At 46.0% G+C, this 20,894-nt stretch overlaps 1 protein-coding gene and 1 non-coding gene across 2 annotated transcripts in view; both read right to left on the bottom strand.

Annotated features, from left to right (window-relative positions):
* The window catches only part of LOC114773660 (laminin subunit alpha-2-like), a gene marked incomplete at its 5' end in the record, with an annotated part of 86,076 nt that overhangs the window by 38,852 nt on the left and 26,330 nt on the right, over positions 1–20,894 (bottom strand). Inside the window, 14 exon segments of the mRNA XM_028965897.1 lie at positions 258–392; positions 801–918; positions 2,021–2,139; positions 2,236–2,421; positions 2,582–2,758; positions 4,175–4,318; positions 5,945–6,181; positions 6,367–6,503; positions 6,952–7,129; positions 10,142–10,408; positions 10,961–11,067; positions 12,829–13,040; positions 19,302–19,388; positions 20,196–20,323. Coding sequence (XP_028821730.1) covers positions 258–392; positions 801–918; positions 2,021–2,139; positions 2,236–2,421; positions 2,582–2,758; positions 4,175–4,318; positions 5,945–6,181; positions 6,367–6,503; positions 6,952–7,129; positions 10,142–10,408; positions 10,961–11,067; positions 12,829–13,040; positions 19,302–19,388; positions 20,196–20,323 — 2,232 coding nt within the window.
* Positions 16,263–16,335, bottom strand: trnak-cuu (transfer RNA lysine (anticodon CUU)). Its single transcript has one exon. It is a non-coding gene; the product is annotated as a tRNA-Lys (tRNA).

Here is a 20,894-nt window from a genome sequence, read left to right as displayed (position 1 = left end):
TATTTCAGCGGCACTTGAGGTCAAGTTGTACACAAGCAACAAGACTTTAGTCAGGGACTGTATGTCTAAATTTATAAATCGCAATGGCCTGAGGTATACGGTGTTTCTAAAGTCTGCATTGCCTTTTGCCCCAAATGTTAAGCTGCAGAGGCTTAATGACACTAATTAACATCCAGGCTGAGCTGGAGCAAGGCGATGGGGGCAAATTCACCTGCTCCCGCCTCCCGAGCTCCAGAGGTGGTGGCGGAGCAGCTCACCTGGCAGATGGAGGTCTCGGGGTCGCAGATGTCGCTGTGCCCGTTGCACTGGCACTGAACGCAGCTCCCGATGCCCGACCTGGATGCGGGTCCTCCGGTGCGCGCCGACAGGCGGTAGAAGCCAGCGGAGCATTCCTGCGGGCAAGAGAAATGGCTGCCACGGTTAGCTCGGGGGCCATGGAGACGGCAGGCCTGCTGGAGCTTCCGTGAGAGGTGTGGCACTCAAAATTAATCGGGTCAATTTCAGGCGCCATCTGTTCGCGGTAAATGTGCTAAACGCTTGTTTAAAAATTGTCAAAAAATTTGGGAATAATTGCCATCTGTCTTGTTTGCTTACATGCGAAGAAGCAGAATCTACAGCTGCACTTGTATCTTATTAATAGCACAATGGGAGGCACACATGGAGAGTTTCACATTAAAAACACTAGTTTGATGGTGAAGGGGGTTCGGTGACTGGATTTAGACATATATGCCAGACAGTGGAGAGCGGGGAAAGATGGATGAGCGGGTGGCGAGGGCTGACAGGTGCCCAGGTGGCCGTACCTCACACGACAGGCCAGAGTAGCCGAGGGGACAGTTGCACTTCTCGATCTGGTGGGCGCGGACACTCAGCGCAGAGGGTCTCCCTTCCTCCGCCACCTCCAGGGCGATCTCGGAGATTCTGCGAAGAGGTTTGACAGAAACACAGTTGCCATTTCGGAGGAGGAAGAGGTGGACTACTGCAGAGTTGCAAAATGTAAATGAAGCGTTTAGCTCATGGGATGGCTGAGTATCATTGTTTAAGACCCCATCAGTACAAACCAATGTAATGAGACTCCTGAAGTTACAAGGAAGACAACAACAGTCAATTACTTGGCTGCATCAAATGAACAACATGATCAGAGGTTGGTGTTTCAGGGTCAGAAAGTGGAAAAACTCTAGCTATCTAACTATTTTGACAACTTTAATGGTCATAAAAATGGGAATGTAAAGAAACAGCTTCACCAGAAAGCAGCTCCCATGTAAACAGATTGATTGGAGTCTTCAGTTGGAACAAATTCAGTCATATCCAAAAATCCTGAATCGCAGCCAACATTTACAAAGTATTGAGTGGGCAAAAAAAATGTTTTTTAAAAAACAAAAAAAAACATTGTGAGCCGTTTCAACATAAATGAGCATTCCTGCATTTTTTTTACTGCTTTTCTGCATTACTGCAATGACGTGCTGTAAAAGACATTGAAAGTTTACTGTAAAACATATAAATCCATGAAGGCTTCTTGGTTAAACATAGAATCTATTCACTGAATGTTCATTCATAGTGACAGAGTGTGCACTAACACACGTTCATAATGCGTCAGAGCGAGTGAGTACATGACGATAAAATGTAATTTTATTCTGTATCATCATCGCCCACAGCATGGTGCTCCTCAGCCTCTCCAATTCACTCACAGCATCTGTATCTCAATGACACTTTGTGGGTGTGCACTAACCTCCAAAGTGCTGTCATTGGCCCACAAGGAGACATTTACGATGCAAATTTGCAGCTAATTTGTTCACTTCGTGTCTCTTTAAGTAGGTCTGTGGTGAGCACATCCTGCATCTATGCATCAAATGTAGAATTGCACGGAATAGCACTATCTGGCTTCTTTTTTGGCTAGTGTGATCCAAGTGTGATCTTAAATTGAAGAAAAACAAGGAAACTCTGTGACCCAGTGATCCACCCGTATGTCACTCACTCCTCTGACTGCTTTAGATCAATAGTGCACCAGCCTGGTCAGAGTTACCTGCTCTGTCTCATCATGTTTCCATGAGAGGCCTTGATCAGAACGTATTCGACGTAAAACAGCACGTCCATGAAATCCTCTCGTGTCATCGCCCTGTTGTCACTGTGCTTCCACTCAGACTGAAGAAAGAAAATGTGGAATTAAACAACAGCGACCCCAACCATCCCCCCTCCGGACCCCGCATCGATCAGGTCATTCCATTTTCCCGGCCTTACCTCGATCATGTTGATCTCGTGACGGGTCAGCTGGCCAATCTGCAGGCCTGGCAGGTGGTGGACCATCACCTTGTCCCTGTTGGGACCGCCCTTGAAGACCACTTGGGGCTCGTAGGATGTGCGACCCGTCTCGTCGCGTGCCTCATAGTAGATGGCGTACTTCAACTTCCCACCATAGGCTGTGATCTGGTTGTGGAGTTAATAATAACGAATATGTTTTGTTATAATGTCTGTACTAGGTCTTGCCCTGAACAAATTTTATTTCTATTTTTTACTAAATAATTTAAGCACACATTTTGGCGTGTTTCCTAATGAGATTAGAAGTCAGCTCAGGCTACACACTCACCATGGAACCCTGGAACTGTTCGGGTAGTCTCCAGTAGTACGGCTCGCTCAGCTCCTGTGCCACAAGCTCGGCGCTTGCGATGATCTCCGGGTGCTGGAAGGAGACCCCGTACGTAGTCTCCTTCTGGTTCGACTTATCCACCAGCTTCAGGACCGTCTGCTCTGGCCTCAGAGTTAGCTGAGAGAGAAAGAGGCAGTTGGCCATTGCAGCTAATGACGCAGATCGGGAGGAGACGCGAGAGTTTCTCTGGCATCCTAGGAAGATTGCTGGGATTGGTCGCAGGGGCGCCCGAGTCTCGATGTGAAATCCTGTTCATGGCCGCTGTTTGAAGCCTCATGAGATCCTCACGGGATTAGTACAGAGTCTTTCTTAGGTATTGAACGAATAAGGTTCTCGGACGCACGTGTGTGCTTTATTTTCCTTGACACATAATTTCCTAGAACAAAACGCAGACAAGAACCGGCAGAACACCGGTGCCATTATTTTGGCTCTTTCCTGTGAGGTCTGTAATAAAGGAAGGACCCGGTTCTGAAGTGTGCGGTGCTATCACGGGCTGCACTCTGAACGTGGCGTAAAAGTCTGTAAGTTTGTTCCGAGTTTGTGGGCTGACGGTCCTCTAAAGAAGGTGTGAGTGTGTGTGTGTGTGTGTGTGTGTGTGTGTGCAAGCGAAGATTCACAATCTCACGACTCAGTGGGTCAGAGAAAATCTCTCCCTCCTCTAGTAAGCGAAGCAGATGATTCTGAACCGGCTTTCTCCCTCTCGCTCATCCTGCAAACGCGGCGGCGGCGAGGTTACGGCAACAGCCTCCCACTTCATTCGTCTGTCAGGCTTATTTAGACAAACACATCCCTCGCCCCGGCAGACATGGCAGGTTGTGTACTCTTTGCATGGGGAGAGTGTCGACAGGAAGTGCTTATTAAAACAAAACCGGAACACTTCCTGCTTGTGCAAGATAACACCATCCCATCATGCCCCTTTGCCGTGTAAACCTTTCGGCTTTTACTACTTTATTTTCTTGGATTCTGTGTCGTTTTGAATCATTTTTACTCTGCGTGCCTGATCCTGGACCTGGGTTGTCAGGACTATTGATTGGACCAACCCGCAAGTCTGAGCATCCTATTCGGAAACACACGGTCTGTGCAGTGAAGAGTCAGTTTTTCAGGGATCGGCTGCATGTTTGAATGTCATCGTTTCTGCTGGAGTGTTGCTTCAAGAGGAGTTCAAAAGTAATTTCTGAAAAATGAGTACAGTATGATCTGAATGACACCACGGCGAGTCTCTGCCCAGACCCAACATCCTGGGATGGAACCATGACCCTGATATGGATTAAGAGGTTGTGGATAATGAGTGAGATTGTTTGCACATTTAAAAAAAAAAATTGTTCAATATCATAGAGATTTGGAAGATGTAGCGGCAGTGGTGGCTTAGCAGGCAAGGAAGCAAACTCATAATTGGAAGGTATGACAATCACTTCACTTTCACAACAGTGAGGTCATTATGATGTCCCTCACTACAAAAAAAGCATAGCAAATATAAATCCTAAATGGGTTGTTGGTTGAAGAGACCCAAAGAGGACTTTTTAAGACACTCACCCACATGCGGATGAGTCCCTGAGCCTCAGTGCAGGCGCTGGACATTCCGAAACAGTAGCACTGACTGCACCCCAGAGGATTCCTGCTGCTGAGTCCGAACATCCCCACACGACATTTATCACATTTCAGCCCCTCCACATTAGCCTGGTGGACGAAGAGAGAGAAAGAAAGAGCAACATGAAATCCCATCAGTGGCACTTCCTGTGCAATAACTTCTCTTTATTCTTTCATTAACATAATTCCCAGTATAAACCAGCACTCCATTATAGAACAAAATTGCCAGTGCCAACAAGGTCACCAATGACAAAAGTCTGAACGTAAATGAGAAGAGGCGAGTGTGTGTGTGACTGAGTAAATTGTCTAAGTGCGGATGTCTGAAACTTTAGCCTTGTTGTTCCTGTCTTTAGGCTGGGCAACCTCCTTACCCGAGGGGAGGGTAGAGGGCAGTCCAGTCCATGTCCGGGTGGTTTGGGCCTTTATAATATTGGATGCTTTGTCCCCACAACAGCTGACATAAATTTTTGGATATTGCTCTGAAGAACGCGGGACCATGAAGCCGCATCTATTCTCATATTCATGCTTTTCAATCCCTTATTTGTTGCCCATTTGCATCGCGTCTGGTCCATTCGTACGGACTCTTGGATAAGAGTAATCTGAACATTTCCGATGAGAAGGCTGTTCCTCCTTATTGGACACAAGAAGTTTTTACAAATACTCACACACAACAACACAGTCCATTACACGAAGGACAACTAAATGGGCAGCGGTGAGAGGGTGTGTGGCTCCTCTGTAACACTTCAGAGAACAACAAGGGACAATCGAAATGCTTCAAGCTGCAGAATCCCGCTGCTGTGGATGCAAACAGTCGTAATGACGGACTTTGTTTATGTGTTGATCCTTCTAACGTCTCGTCTTCGCCCGACAGGAGCGCAAGCGTGTTTTTTCCTCTTCTTGTTGTTAATGAGAGTCCTCACCTCCCGTCACCATGGTGCTGCGTGACAGTGTGTCAGCACGCCTTCACGCAGCTCCCGGAGAAACTAGTCCCCAAAATCACATCCCTCCATCTCCTGCTCTCCCGCTCACATGGACGCCTGCGTGGGAGCAGCAGAGCTGGGCGATGTGCTGCAGTACCATGCTGAGCACACACACACACACACACACACCCTTACAGTCTGAAAATCCCTGTCAAAAATAAACATGCACACACACACACACGCACACATTCCCAAACAACCTAAACCTACACACACTCATTTACACAAAGTAGTTTAACAGACACTAATACACTCAAGCACATTCATATGCATACACACTCACACTCAGACACACACACACACACACACACACACACACACACACCCTTACAGTCTGAAAATCCCTGTCAAAAATAAACATGAACACACACACATTCCCAAACAGCCTAAACATACACACACTCATTTACACAAAGTAGTTTAACAGACACTAATACACTCAAGCACATTCATATGCATACACACTCACACTCAGACACACACGCCCTCACAGGCCGACACATGCTGCGCTCAGACAGCAGTCGACTCGTTGCCCAGACTAATGTGACATTTAAAGGCGGTTACAATAAAAGCCTTAAAAGCAGCGAGAAGCCAGCCAGCCGCGGGCAGCGTGTCAATCACGCCGCAGCACGACCGTCAAGAGAGCCACCTGATCACATGTCCCAGCCCCGTCAGCTGACACCAGAGATGGGGAACGCTGCAATCAAGTGTGTGTGGATCATTGGCAGAACGTTACCTTGCAGGAGCACTGCCCCGTCCGCTCGGCACAGGCGCACACGTCCCTCTCGGCGTCGCACGTCTCCGCCGAAGAGCCTGCCACTGAGCACTGGCACACAATGCATTGTGGGAAGTCGCGGTAGCCCAGCTTGCACTCGTTGCACTTCTCACCGGTGAACTGGTCCCTGCAGGCGCAGCAGCCGGTGTTGATGTTGCACTGCTGGGCCTTCGAGCCTTCAATGTGGCAGCCGCAGTCCTGAAGGAGGTCATACAGGTTTCAAAAGATTAAAAACTTTATTTCAACTAGAATAACAACAGAAAATCGAAACAAAGGCACATATGGACTCAGACCACAGTTACTGCTGGGGGCTTAATATGAAAAAGCGTGTGAGACAGACGGATGGGCGGACGGACCGATCTGAGTAGTGGAGTTGTGCTCACCTTGCAGCCAGTGATGATGTCATGACCCCAGTGGTTTGGGGCGCATTTGTCACATCTCTCCCCCACGGTGTTGGGTGGACAGATGCACTGGCCTGTCCCCACATCACAGTTATTCCCCACATGAGCACACTGGCATGCTGCAAAGAGGCCACACACAGACACACACACACATACATACACACATTGTGAGTGTTTGACATTTCTCCATCAATCTCTTCATGCACTTCTGCCGCGCTGAACACTGTGCGAGGGCAGGTGAGGCTTCCAGCAGGGTTTTAAAGCTCACTGCTGTCAAACAGCCTGGCTGTTTCACTTTCCAGTTCTTTCTGCAGCCAAAAGGGAATTGGTTGTCAGGCATTTTGCTCTATAAATGTGCTCCACAAAAAAAAAAAAAAAAAAGATTTGCATGCATGAACGCAACATATGATGCATACATGACACCGGTGTCTGTAAGTGACCTTTGATATTTCCTATAAACACCTGGGATTTACTCAGAACGATGTGGAACTAAAGCAGGAACTGCCGGGAATAGAGCTGCGGTATCAGAATGAATGAATGATTCATGTTTCTGCATCGGTTCCTCACGTGTGCAGCCTCCCTCCTGGAAGCTGAAGTGGCCTTTGGCGCAGTGGTCACACTTCTGCCCGGTCACCCCCGGCTGGCAGCGGCACTGCCCACTTTCGTCACAGTCGAAGGACTTGGAGCCGAAGGAGTTGCAGTTGCAGGGGACACACCCCCGGCCGGCCTGAGGGTGCGTCTGTGGCTGGGGAGCGGAAGGGATGAGGGGGTTAAACTTCGGTTCCTCACAATTCTGCTGCCTTGAAAATGTTCATCGTGTTCAACCTTGATCCGTGTTTTTTTAACAACTTGTATGAAGTTTGGGAGCGAGAGAGGGTTTCAAAATGTAAAAATTCTAGATGCTGAACCTTCAGGGACACGGTTATGCACTAAAGTATAAATGAGTCGGCAACATACACACTTTGACAAACGCAAGGAAGCATAAAGAGTGTTTTTTAAGGTGTAAGAACATCTTCAGTGCTCCTTGATAAATTCTCTTCTCAAATATTGCCACATTTAAAGCTTTCTGAAAAATTCCAAAAGTTGGGCTGAGATCTGTTGACTGAAGGTCGCATCATCTACGCCACCATCGATTTCATACATTTTCAACCATCATCACCACCACTCCTATCAGGATAAAAATATGTCATCAGTTCACACACAGAGAAATAAAGGTACACACGGGGTACAATATTAAACCCCCAGTCGATTGTACCTCAAAAAGTACAAGACAGGTATGTTGTGACACCATCTTGTACCTTTAAAGGAACATGATTTGGGAAAGTACGTAGTTGTACCCATGATCCTGCACCACATGATCCCATGATCCCAGTTAACCCAACGTACCAACAAAAATGCTTGTAAATTGCTAGATTTCAGCTGCACAACAGTGACAGAATGGTTAGTGGATATTACCAATTTTTCCAAAAGTGGCTGATGTTCATGTTTGTAAAAGTATTTTTCCACAGCAGCATAGAACAAAAAAAACAAAACACAAAAGGAATGTACATGAAAATACATCAATGACAGAAAAAACCCCACAGACATAGCAGCATATAGCTGCATATATAAGTAGCACTACATCATACTTATATGTAAATATAATTTTAAGCTCCAGTCATGACAGGCACACAGTTGTGCCTTAAATGGCACAGATGACTAAAGGTACAAAAAAGCACCTGCCAGGATAGGTGCATTATTGTTCTTCAGAAGGGTACTGCCCCAGCGACAAGCATTTGTACCCATATATGTACACAGTGGTACTTCCATTTCTCTGTGTGTATAACAGATCGCCATCTACTGAAGTGATGCGTTCAAGGATTTTAATTGGTCAGCCATCTGCACACAAACCTACAACTCTGGCATGCCAATCTTACCCGAATAATCAAATTTAGATCGCAACTTCGAATGGGAGAGCTGGCAAATAATCCAGTCCAACAAATCAACAGAGCAAGCGTGCAGAGTAATTCACGATTTTATAAACGACATAACGCCAGGCACCACCACATGCTCACGTCTGATGCAGATGCTGTTTGAACACATTAGCAATAAAGCCACCCTACAATATTATGTTATGCAGTCCATATTAAATCAGTGTTTAAGCAGAGAATGGAGTTATAATTTCTCCCACAGAAACATGTGGTGAATAACACAATGGGTGTTTTGGCTCCTTAAACCAGCGAGACAGAATGAGCAAGTGTTACTGGAAGAGAGAGAGAGAGACAGATGGTCGGATTTTTGTGTAATGAGGAAGCAGTTGTTGCTCGAGTTCGATCCCTATCAGTCTCCCTTCACTGCGGCGCGGGTGCAGCTTGTAGTATACGTTCGGTGTAGGTGCCAACTGTGAGGCAGTATGGCTTTACCAGCACTGCGCTCTTCACACACAGAGCTGATACTCCATTACCTCCAGATGCATCCATAATCTCCGGAGTGCCGTCATGTCCACCCTGCATCTGTGTCTCTCTCTCTAAAATCTCCTGTTTCTGGCAAATTCATCGTTCAACACTTTTCAAACGTTTGCTTTCAACCACTCATCTTGCATTATGGATGTGGGATAATGATGTCACAATTCTGAAAGTGAAAGTGAAGCACAGTGCACGGCGCTTGCCGAGGTGACCAGCACAATGAAATGTGTCCTCTGCAGTGTGTGTAGGATCTCTGTGCTCAAGGTTCATCATTCTGGAAATGTTGTGACCACACCGTTCAAATATATTTGAAGTTGATGATTAAGTTCCCAGCATGCAATGCAATGTGACCCTGCCTCTCCAGCTCACTTGCTATCTGGTTCTCTGACTCAGTGCTACTCTGTGCCATTTGCCTTTAGGACCGCTTAGCATCCAGCAGTGAAAAGGACATGGTTGCCATGACACCCACAGGTAAGTGACAGCTGTTTGTCGGTTACCCCTACTGGCTCGGAGCAGGTGCTGTTCCCGGGCTGGAGGGCGTGGCGAGATGTTTCACAGCCAGTCGCCTGATCAAAAGCTGCCATATGGAAGTGTGAGTGGACTTCCAGACCCCACAGCACGGCACACAGCTCCGGCTTCACAAACACTGCCTTCAAAAGCGGCTGTGTCTTTCATTACACTGTGGTTGCATGCCTCGTCCAGTATACTGTTTACTGTCACAGTGGGTAGCGCTATGAACGTGCAGTCATGTAAATGAACAAAAAATCTTTTAATTACGCCATTTAAGACAAATAAAGAAAAAAAAAATTGCTAATCAAGTGAAAAGTGTGAAAAAAGTGAAATAAAAATTTCACCTAACAAATGTGTTAAATGCATATAAATATATTAATGGTGTCATTTCATTAGTAAATTATAATAGATGGGAGCTCGCGTAAGAGGACAGAAAAACAGCTCTAGGTTGGGAATGGTTGGTTTATCACACACAGATCGGCAAGGACATTTTATAGTCTCAGGGTCGGTACATGTTAAAGTGGGAGATGAGGTTGAGGGGCTGTGATGGATTAACCCATTGTTGTTGAGTCACCCATTCAGGGGTATGTCAGGGACAGCCACAAAGGTCCAGGTACAAGAAGGTGCTTTTGTACCAGGACGGCTGAATCAGAACAAGGTCTCAGCGTAGTCAGGCTGAAAACAAAATCCTGTCCCTCAGTTAATACCAAGTAACCAGAGCAAATGTTAGAAAGCTACCAAAACTCGTGCAGCACACCCACTCAGGAACACCAACACCCATCACTCGACATGCATCTCTTTACCCCCGCGGGGCGGTATGCTCCTCTGGGACAGCCCCCTCTCTGCACGCTCCCCCACTGCTCCACCTGCTGCACTGGGACCTGCTCGACGGGTCGGCGCGTCTCCCTCCGCTCGTAGCCCAGCCGGGACAGGCTACAGCGCCGGCCCACATAACCTGGCCTACAGGTGCAGTGGCCGTCCTGGTCGCAGCGCTGGGACATGGACCCCAGTAAACTGCACCCACAGGGCTTACACACCTGGTCCTCAGAATCCCACCAGAACTTGGACTTCTCCCGGTTATACACGTAGACAGAGCAGGGGAAACTGATGTGAGGAGAAGCTATGAAGCTGCTGATTTAGGTTTATTGATTATGGCTGATAAATCAAGAAAATCTGAAATCCAGAAAAGCAACATTCAACACAGAAACGTCAAACTACACAGTCTTTACTTGACTACGGCAATTTTTTTGTAACATTATGACACTGAGGTGCTAAGCTATTAGAAATTTGCACTGTAAGGTATCTGGGTTGTTTAAAACCAAAACACTTAAAATGAAAATAGTCTCCAGCATAAATCCAATAATGCTCAGTTTCTGACATTTCTTACCCTAACCCTAAAGAAAAACACTACAACAAAAGTACAACATGAAATTATAACATTAATTCACAATTAAATATAAATCATTCTTTTTAGAAGATTATAATAATGCTTTTAATTTGTTTTTTGATGCTCTATACTTTTTTTTTTTATCAAATACCCCGGGTAATATCATTATGATTTGCTACTTGGTGTGACTCCTTCATGCAACTAATATGTCATTGAAGTCGGTGGAGTTACTCACCACGCACTCATCACACTTGCGTCCCACCACATGCTGTCTGCACTGGCACTGCCCAGTCCCTTTATGGCACACCTCAGACAAGGATGCATTCAGGTGGCACTGGCAAGCTATTGGGATAAAGAGAGGGACCGATTCAGAGACAGCAAACCAGAAAGGTAAATTGCACATTTCTTTCTTAAACACGTGTCAAAGTTGCCTCCTCACACCCGGTATAATTCTAAAAAGTGCAATAGCGCTCGCTGTAAATTTGCTCGGAAGGCGTCCAGTAACCAAAAAAAACAAAACCAAAAAAAAAAAACAACAGCTTGCGGTTTACTACGGCAACAGCGTGCTCATAAACGGCGCCGTAAAAACACATTCATTACTCGTTTTAAAAAGCCAAAAGCGATCTGCAGGAGTGAGCTAGCACAGATGGCTCTGTGTGAATGGAGTAGAAGGGTTGTCTTTAGAACAATCGTCCACAGACCTTAGCACACGCTGGGGCTGAAAACACTCAGCGAACATCTCAGGAAGGACAGAAGGACTGGTGTGTGGGGTCAGAGATGGGATTTTGATGAGACCATAAGTACATAAGAAAGAACACAAGAGAAGGCCGTACAGTCCACCAGGCTTGGAAAAGCCTAGTCAAGTTCAAATGTACACCCTTGGTCATTAGAGTATGTTTAATTAGAGTATACCATACTCTAATTAAACACACTGAGATTCTGAGGACGGACTAATTTTGTGAAGGCTCAAATTTGTGAAGAACAGGCCAATTCTGAAGAAAAGCTGAAGATGGTATCATACCAATATAATACTCAAAATGTGCTAATACTGAGTTGATATTGAGGATAGACTAATTCTAGGGAATAAAAATACTGGGCTAATACTGGGGTATAATTGATAGTGGGCTATCACTGTAGGGATACTGAGGACAGGCTAATAGGCAGAGAGATTCAGGGATTTAGATACTGAAATATGCTGAGTTTAGGCTAATTCTAAGTCGTTACCAATGATGCTGATGCTAAAGGAATTCTAAACTTTCTTCCTCGGTCCTCATTTTCATACTTTGAAATGGTGTCTGGTTTAAATTCTTCGCCAAATGTATGTATAGGATTTAGTGTGAGGTGTACATATTGAACTTCTACTCATCCTTGCTTGAATGTCCACCTCAGTCCTCAGGCTAACTGTTTTAATCACTCTCGATCACTAGATTAGTCCACGGGAAGTGTAGCCAGGCCCCCGCAAATATGAATCTCCACTCTTTTCATTAGGTTCAGGGCAGCGTGCGGGACCAGGAGACGGCCCTGTGCAGGTTCCTCTGGGACTGAGCCATTACATCTCTGCTACGGAGCTGCTGATTGGATTCTGCCTTTTTGTGACCTCTCTGGAATCTATGAGGGCAAGTTACAAGGCCTAAGAGCATTTGGAAAACAGCCCCACAGCGTTTTAAATTGATTCAGCAAATGCATCCAATTGGGCAACGGGGTAGCAATGTAAAACATCAGCCGAAGGGGCCGAATCATTATTGGGATTAAGATCTTGAAAAGACTTGATTAAATTGCAAAATAAATGAAACTGTGTGATTGTTCTCAAAACCTTGTGAATTAAATCCATGCCTAACTTTAAAAGTTATAGTGTGTATTGGAAGTTGAGACTGAGTATATTGCAATATTTGAGTGCTACAACCTTTTTGGACTGAAAGTTTGTTTGAATGCAAATGTTACGCAGACAGGCATGAGATACATATCTCTGTTGATCACACAGGGGAGCATTTATCTCCACATACAAGCCTCCCATCTGTCATCGGACGGGTAGCCTACATGAATATTTCATTTGCCATAAAAGTGCCACCACCAACCCTGTCCCAGCCGACGAAGTGTACTCACGTTTACAGTTTTTGGCCACAACGGCGTCGCCAAAGAAGCCATCTGCACAGGAGTCGCAGGTCTCTCCCCCGTACCCCTCCCTGCACCTCAGACAGGTCCCGGTCACAGGGTCACAGCTACGGGGGGCTGAGAGGTCAAGGTTTCCATTGCACTTGCATGGCTGGCAAGACCCTCCTGGTGCAGAGGGCTGACCGAAATAACCGTTGGAGCATCTGCGCAAGCAAAACAAACACATAAACCATATCAGAAAGCATAATTCAAACTAAAAGTTTAGATTAAAAAAGGAACCAAAATATAGAACAAGTCAAACAGGAACCAATTTTTACATAAAAAAAGGAAATGTTGCCCCAAAGGTCAGGTAGAACAATTTTTTAAATGGTTGATACTTTCTAAGTTTAATAAGCAGGCAGTTTTCTTCTGAATCCTTCTTTGTTCCGTTTGAGACCGCCTGACTTGCTACAGCTCTTCAGATTCACTGTGGTGTTAGTCAAGCACTTTTCCAACTATTTTTAATACCACCATGGCATTTACAGCTAGCCGTCCACTTAACATTTCTTCTGCCTGTTACCAACATCAGATTGGATCTCAGATTTAAATGCTAAATATAAATGCATAAAATCCAGTGTCCAAAAAAATATGTATGATAATCCTACATTATATTTACCCTTCTGCATCATTTGGGATGGTAAAAATTTGCGCGCACACACACATAAGCAAAAAGAAAAATGTTACAAGCAAACATCCAGGCAACAAATCATATTTCATTCACGTTAAGTTTTGCACTAATTGCCCATGAGATTCATTTACACTAAAAGCAATAACCATCACAGCCATTGTTTTGGGCTAATGTAATCCTTGTAGCTAATTTATTAAGATGTACACAATTACCTTCTAAACATACAACCATTACAGAGAGCACAAACAGGATTATAATGTTAAATGATCTCATGGACTTCTAATCATTTATTCCGTGCAGATTGGAGCTCACAGTAGATTTAAAGGTTTTCACAGCTGCACAGCACACGATGCACACAGTGAAATTTGTCCTCTGCATTTATCCCATCACCCTGAGTGAGCAGTGGGCAGCCATGACAGGCGTCCGGGGAGCAGTGTGTGGGGACGGTGCTTTGCTCAGTGGCACCTCAGTGGTACCTTGGCGGGTCGGGATTCAAACCGGCAACCTTCTGATTACGGGGCTGCTTCCTTAACCGCTAGGCCACCACTGCCCCATGAACAGCATATATGTGCTAATCCTCTAAAATGAGTAAAACAAAACTACAGAAACATCCTCACCAGCCACATGTGACTATAAATACTGTCTGACAAGCATCACTGTGCCTTGCTCTGTGTTTCAGAAGCAAGTTATTTATGTTTGAATCAGTGATTCTGATTTGATTACATTATATATTATTAAAATGGGTTGATAAATGTATTGTCAGGGATCACCTTTATACTATGATTGTATCCTGATTGCTTCACAATGTCTCATACTCCATCAAATCACCAAACGTGAGATATCTGTCGGGAAGTGGTGGTGTCCTAGACTATTGCCTTTATATTAATCTAAATTAATATCATGTGTCATTCCTGTAACCCAATGCAGGTCATAGGAGATCATAAGAGGAAATATGGTTGAATCAAACTTGTGGGAATTAAGCTGAGCAGGAGAGGGTACATTAAAACATTCAATTAAGACACAAGAGGGCCAGTCTGTGAAAGACAAGAAAAAAGTGAATTTTCTCCTCCATTTCCCTCCACCACTCTCCTCGCTCTTATCTGAGCGCCGATGAGCCTCTGTAATACGTCTCCCCCTGAAATGAATCATGTTTGGGCCTGATAAAGATACATGTGCCATCCACGGTCTGCTTGTTAAATGGCTTCTACAATCCTTATCTCGCCTCCGCTGTTCTATCTGCATGATAGGAAATGAGGAGCGAAATCGCTCCACATCGCTCGTGGTGGATCCCTTCTGTTGCCCGTGGCTTATTAATTGAATATGTTACTGGCTGTGACTGTCTTATGTGAGCATAAGCCGGGGCGTGCAGCCGCGCGTACGTGTCGGTAATTTCATTTCCACCTCCGAGCAGGTGCCTTGGTGAGTGGGAGGTGCTGCTGGCGCAGATATCCTGATCCCAGGGCGAGCCCGGGCTCAATGGGACGTCTGGGTCCTTTGGTAGCCCGCTGGCAGCGAAATGGACGAGTAAGAAAACAGGCCGATTGTGGGTTGCCTCCCGGTGTCAGGGGGGAGGCAGGATGCCGCGGCAGGGTAACGCGCGAAAGCTGCTCAGAGCTCATCTGCATTTCTCACAGATAAACGTTCATAAGGAACATCCAACCCCAAACTAATGATAACATGAGAGAGAGAGATGGACTAAAGTGATTTCTATATCTAAAGTACAAATAAAGGCAAAAACACACAAACAGGGTTCACTGGGCGGCACCAACTGAAACTTTTTACAGGGAATGTGAACTTTTTACAGGGAACGTGAACTACATGATTAACTCAAAATCACATTTTATTTAGAATCTGGCTTGTTGAAAATTCATCACAAATTTATGGAATGACTTAGTAAAGAGATACAAATCTAGTAACAGTTGGGTTAATGCATAAAAAGGATCCTAAAGGGAACTGTCATAGAACAGTCATATTCTATTTTAAAACATGTTTCATAATTTTTTGTCAAAGTTACATAAAAAAAAATGTGGATATAATATTTACATTTTAATAAGAAGTTGTGTGTAAGATGTTGTTAAGCTGGATATGGATCTTCCTTCTGTTGACTCCTGTGTCAAAGCATGTGTTATGTAGGGTGACCCCCACTACGTCTAAATCACCCCCTGTCATGATCCGGACCGGCAGGGGTTTCTCCGGATCCGGAGTCCGGACTGGAGTTTCATGTTCGTCTCGTGTAATGTTCCCTGATCGTGTTCACCTGGTGTCTATTTATATAATTGTATATAACTATCCTGTTCGTGTCTGTTCGCCGTCAGGTCATTGTGCGTGTTAATGTTCCCTTGTCTCGTGTGTAGTTTGTATTAAACCCCTGTCCTGTGATCGTGCGAATGCATCCTCCTTCACCACCATGTCCAGCCCACCCGTGACACCCCATATCGAAAAAGTGATTAATGGAGTGCAGTCGATCGTTCTAAAGTGAAGTGAAGTGATTGTCACATGTGATACACAGCGGCACAGCACACGGTGCACAGTGAAATTTGTCCTCTGCATTTAACCCATCACCCTGAGTGAACAGTGGGCAGCCAGGACAGGCGCCTGGGGAGCAGTGTGTGGGGACGGTGCTTTGCTCAGTGGCACCTCAGTGGCACCTCAGTGGCACCTTGGCGGATCGGGATTCGAACCGGCGACCTTCTTTGGTTGTTTGTGGGATTACAAGACGACTTCCTTAAATGCTAGGCCACCACTGCCCTAAAAGGTACGCCCAACGTGGGGCTCAAACCCACGACCCTGAGATTAAGAGTCTCATTCTCTACCGACTGAGCTAGCCGGGCACTTATTGTGTAGCTGAAAACTGCCACTGAATTGCCATTAGGATTTTCATACGGTTAACATTAAAGTCCACAGCCAGAGTCGGCAGACATCAAAGCCAACCCGTCCGGCCTTTTCAGAGATCCTGCTACTCACATTGCACCTGACAAAAAGAACGCAGATATGGTGGACGTTGGCACTGTTATCACAGAACGAGGTCAGGCCTCAGGATAAATACCAGATGAACACAAAGCCGCTTGGACACTGAGAGCACGCAAGTCCCCGTGGCCCTCGGCTCACATGCAAGTCAGCGTAGCTGTGCTCCACTTCCTGAAATGAAGGCTGAGGAGGCTATTCTTACGCTCCCTGGCGCCTTTAGAGGTATTTATGAACTCATTAGATGGCTGTGACAGCCACGAACTCCCCGATGCACGAGGAGAGGGCCGTCTTAAACACTGATGGCCCAGGCCAGGTGCCTGTCTCCCCAAACTAAAAATACCTCCGATTAAAACAGGAAACACTTTGGCTGGGCCTTCTTGACCCAAAGCCAGCTCTTCAGACACCATGTGTTGACGCCCATTTGGCGGCCAAACCAAACATGACCTCAGACCGCTTCAGTCTAAGATCACATGCCAAGGAGACTCAATAGGGAAGTCTTTTTTTCCCTCGGCAAAAACCACGTGAGCCCTCAAATGCACATAAGCAGGAGCATTTCAAATTAAAACCTGCTGACGCCTCAGGCCACGTTCTGCTCACAGCAAGCCTGGTTCCATCCTGATGCAGGTTGGCATTACAACTTCTCACTTGCTATTTCCAGAGATGAGTTTTCATGCTGTACCTACTTTGGCGACACAGTTTCTTTGCCTGTCGCGGCCACAGAGTGGTCTTCTGAACTGCCTCAGCCCAGTTCACGGCCGCCTTATCTCGCTGCCTGCCTGCATTACCCCGAGCATTTTCACCCTGCTGCACCCACTTCTCCTGCTTCTCCATTTAATCCCTGTATTAATAATATGTAATAATATAGTGGATGTGAATTTAAGCTCTGAAAGACCTTCATGTAAATATCACAGACTGTGGGGTACTCGAGTTTATTGTGAACTGACTTCCCCTGATTTCCACTTGTGTGCACCTGCTCTTACGTGGATAAAGCTGCCCTGTTTGTCTCCGTCAGGTCATTGTGCTGCATGTCCTGCTCCCTGTGCCATGTACTGCCTAGTGTGATTTTCACCTATGCTGTATTAAATACCCATTTTTACGTTAATCGTGCACTTGTGTCCTCGTTCTATGTTCTCAGCATCTGTCCTGTGACAGTAAACAGCTTTTGCATTATGATATTTTCAGGGTTCTGTTGACACTTTTTAGTTATAGTTGTTTATGCTGGCAGAAAAATTGGTACCATTTCGAACAGTGACACCTCTCTACATTCAGTATGTACCGCATGCTTTACTTATTTTGCAGATGAGTTATCCCAAGGCAAACATTGCTGCTCCCGGGCCAACTCCCGTTCGCATCTGTGTGTGTTAATCTGTACTATGAGTAGTTAGGTCGATTTCAATTTCACTAAAAACTAACATGCTAACATGTATTTAGTGATGGAAAGATGGTTCCAAGCTCTAAATGTCTAAAAAAGCAATTCAAGGAGCAACTCTGTGCAGTTAAAATACAGTGGTCTTTTGTTGTCACAGGTGGCGTTCCACTTTAGCCTGACTTGGATCAGCAGAACTGACGGACAAAAGGTTGGATGACTTTCCTATTCTGCTTCTTTTCACCTGATTCCCTCAATACTCCAGTGTAAGATTTTTTTATTACTGGTTTGTCGGCCCGGGTCTCAGCTGCTAGGTGAGCAGGCCTGTAAGGTAATTGTGTGTGTCAGTGACGCCCTTCACAGGTCCTCTCAGCAGAGTCTCGGGAGAGGTCTCGTGGGAACTACGCCTCCGTAGTGATGGATGGGTCCCGTTCAGTCCCATAAATGGGCTCCTGTCTCGAGATGGTCCGATGGCCTCTGTCCCTTCACCTGGACCCGTTTAACAAGAGATTCGAGCCTGCAGTGAGCAGACCTGCCAGCCCCACTGCCACCGTGGGACGACGAGGGCACTCTTGCCCGAAACGGTCCATCACCATCTGTCTACAGGGGCGGAGGTCACTTTCCTCAACATTTAGTTTTATTTATTTCACACACATCCCAAAGATGATCCCCTCCCCCCAAACACACACATTTAGAACAATTTAAGTGCAAAAGATGAGCTCTTAAAAACATTTAAAAGAAAAATGAACTTAAGAGAGTTCGGCTTGTGCCAGCAACTGCAAGAGCGATCAATCTTCCAGGGGGTCTTCTAGACCGTACCTCCTGGGGGGGCTGGTCTACTTTGGCAGAGGCTCCATTTAACTCTCACTGCATGCTACACTGATTCATCAGAGTGTTTTTCACCAGCCTATTTTAGCACTTTCCTACGGCACAGTGGTTACAATCACAGAGACAAGTGACGGGCAGCAGAAGAACACGTATCCTTCCGCTGAACCACGCAGGCCTACCAGCTGGACCGCTGCGAATCGATCCGGACGTGCCAATAGTCATGACTGTGTTCAATTCGGGAGAGATCCGTATATAATTACATTCAATTAAAACTAATTTGGGGTCAATCTTTAGCGCATCGACCCGGCCTCATCCCTAATCTCAAATGAAGTGTTCCATTAATCTTTCTAAAAAAAAAAAACGCACTGCAAAGAGTCGGATACCCGCTATTCTCGCAATGAAACCGCAGCACAAGGCAATTACACAACAGAGCAGAGGGTCACCAATCTTCAAAAAACGCTGATGAGAAGCAGACTGAAGTTAAGTACAGGCAAAACAAATAATGGACCATAAGCAAAAGCCGGCAGAGTGAACTCCGCCGACCCTACAGCGAGTTTAGAATTTAGTATAACCATCGTCACCGCAACATCGGGAAGCCAGAAGGCGGCAAAGGTAGGGTGCCTCTGGGTCACTTACCTGTCACATCTTGGGCCGGCGTAGCCCACCTGGCACTGGTCACACACCAGCTGTCCACCGCTGTCCACGTGGCACGTCGGGCTGAAGCTGCGGCGTTTTTGGGCGAAAGAGTGGGAGAGAAAAGCAAAAAGGAGAATGACCGAGGAGCAACGGAACACACCCATCCTTCCGTTGCTACTTGGTCTGGGTGATCAGCAGGAGGAGGCCGGGTGCAGCTCCCGGCTGGTCCCAAAGATAGTGTCCCTTGCCTGGAGGGGGGGGGTGGGGGGTAGGACTCGGGTTCCCGGACTGAGTCGAGGTGGAATGACTGGCTGGCTATTTCGGGTAGACACTGGATCCACTGATGCGGGCAGGGCAACGATGTGTGAGTGTGTCTTTCTTTAGCTGGCCATTTTGTACCCCATTGCTCAGGAATGCCCAGCTGCCAAAGGCCGCTGGTCCCAGACGCACCACCCCCTTCTGTCCACCAGGGGATTACACTCAATTACCTGCGCTTCAGTGGAGCGGCTGCCACGCCTCGACCATGAACTCACCACCCAGACAGCAGCACGGCCATTTTCAGCACCAAATGGTGTCATCATCAAGTACATTTATGATATTTCATCACACATAAGACACATATAACCCTAAAATATATATATATAGCACCTGTGAAATTAAGACACCAATTGAAAATAACTGTCTATTTCTATGGCAGCCATTATGTGTGCATTATTTGTTGAACTTCAGCATCAACAGAATGAGCTGCTGATCAGCTCAACTGAGTCTCAACGAATGAGGAACTTCTGTAGACTTAACCCTCCTATTTCACTCCGTTTTGACTGCAGGCTCTACATTTGTTATCGAGAGCTTTATGAGATACATATTTTAAAAATATTCTCAACCAGCACATACTTGTTGGATGGATTCAGCAGGGGACATGCACATGGTTTGCAGTCATTGGGTGTCCCCTCTGTGGCGTCACCATAGAAACCAGGGGCACACTGGTCACAGTGAGGCCCTACTGTGTTATGTTGGCAGGCCTGCACATAAAGAAGAAAGGCAAATAGTTTTGTTTTTGCCCCAAATTCATATGTCAGAATACTTTTAGAAATGATTCCTACTGTCCAGTTAAATACTACGTTTACTGTGATATAGCAGAGAGTTTTGTATGAGCTATCATATTTTTCCCTTTCTTTTATTTTTTTCTGCACAATGCATAAGCACAAACTGTAACATCATTACTGTGAAATTCTAGAAACTGCAAGTTCCACTTCAAAACTGATAAAACTGACTCCTAACGGCTGAGAAGGTAAGAGAGTGTTCTTAAAGCGATTTGATGAAATGTTGAAAGTCCGGACTATAATCCAGCGCATTCCTTTCACCACCACCCCTTACCCAGTCACTCCTCCCCCCAGGACTGGCGTTAGCCCAAGTGACAGCGGCGTGGAACCTAATGAAATGAGAAGTGTTGTTTTAGAGCTGCATGCCTCGTTGGGCCCGATAAAACCCAAACGCTTCAGAGTCAATTATAGACGTCCACTCAGCACAACCCAGCAAGAAGAGAAGATTTCTTCGTTGCGGCCGAAGCTGGGGAGGCGGTGTTTGCTGAAC

Source organism: Denticeps clupeoides, unplaced genomic scaffold (genome assembly GCF_900700375.1).
Source record: "Denticeps clupeoides unplaced genomic scaffold, fDenClu1.1, whole genome shotgun sequence".
Lineage (NCBI taxonomy): Eukaryota > Metazoa > Chordata > Actinopteri > Clupeiformes > Denticipitidae > Denticeps > Denticeps clupeoides.
This window is presented reverse-complemented; position numbering and strand designations above follow the sequence as displayed.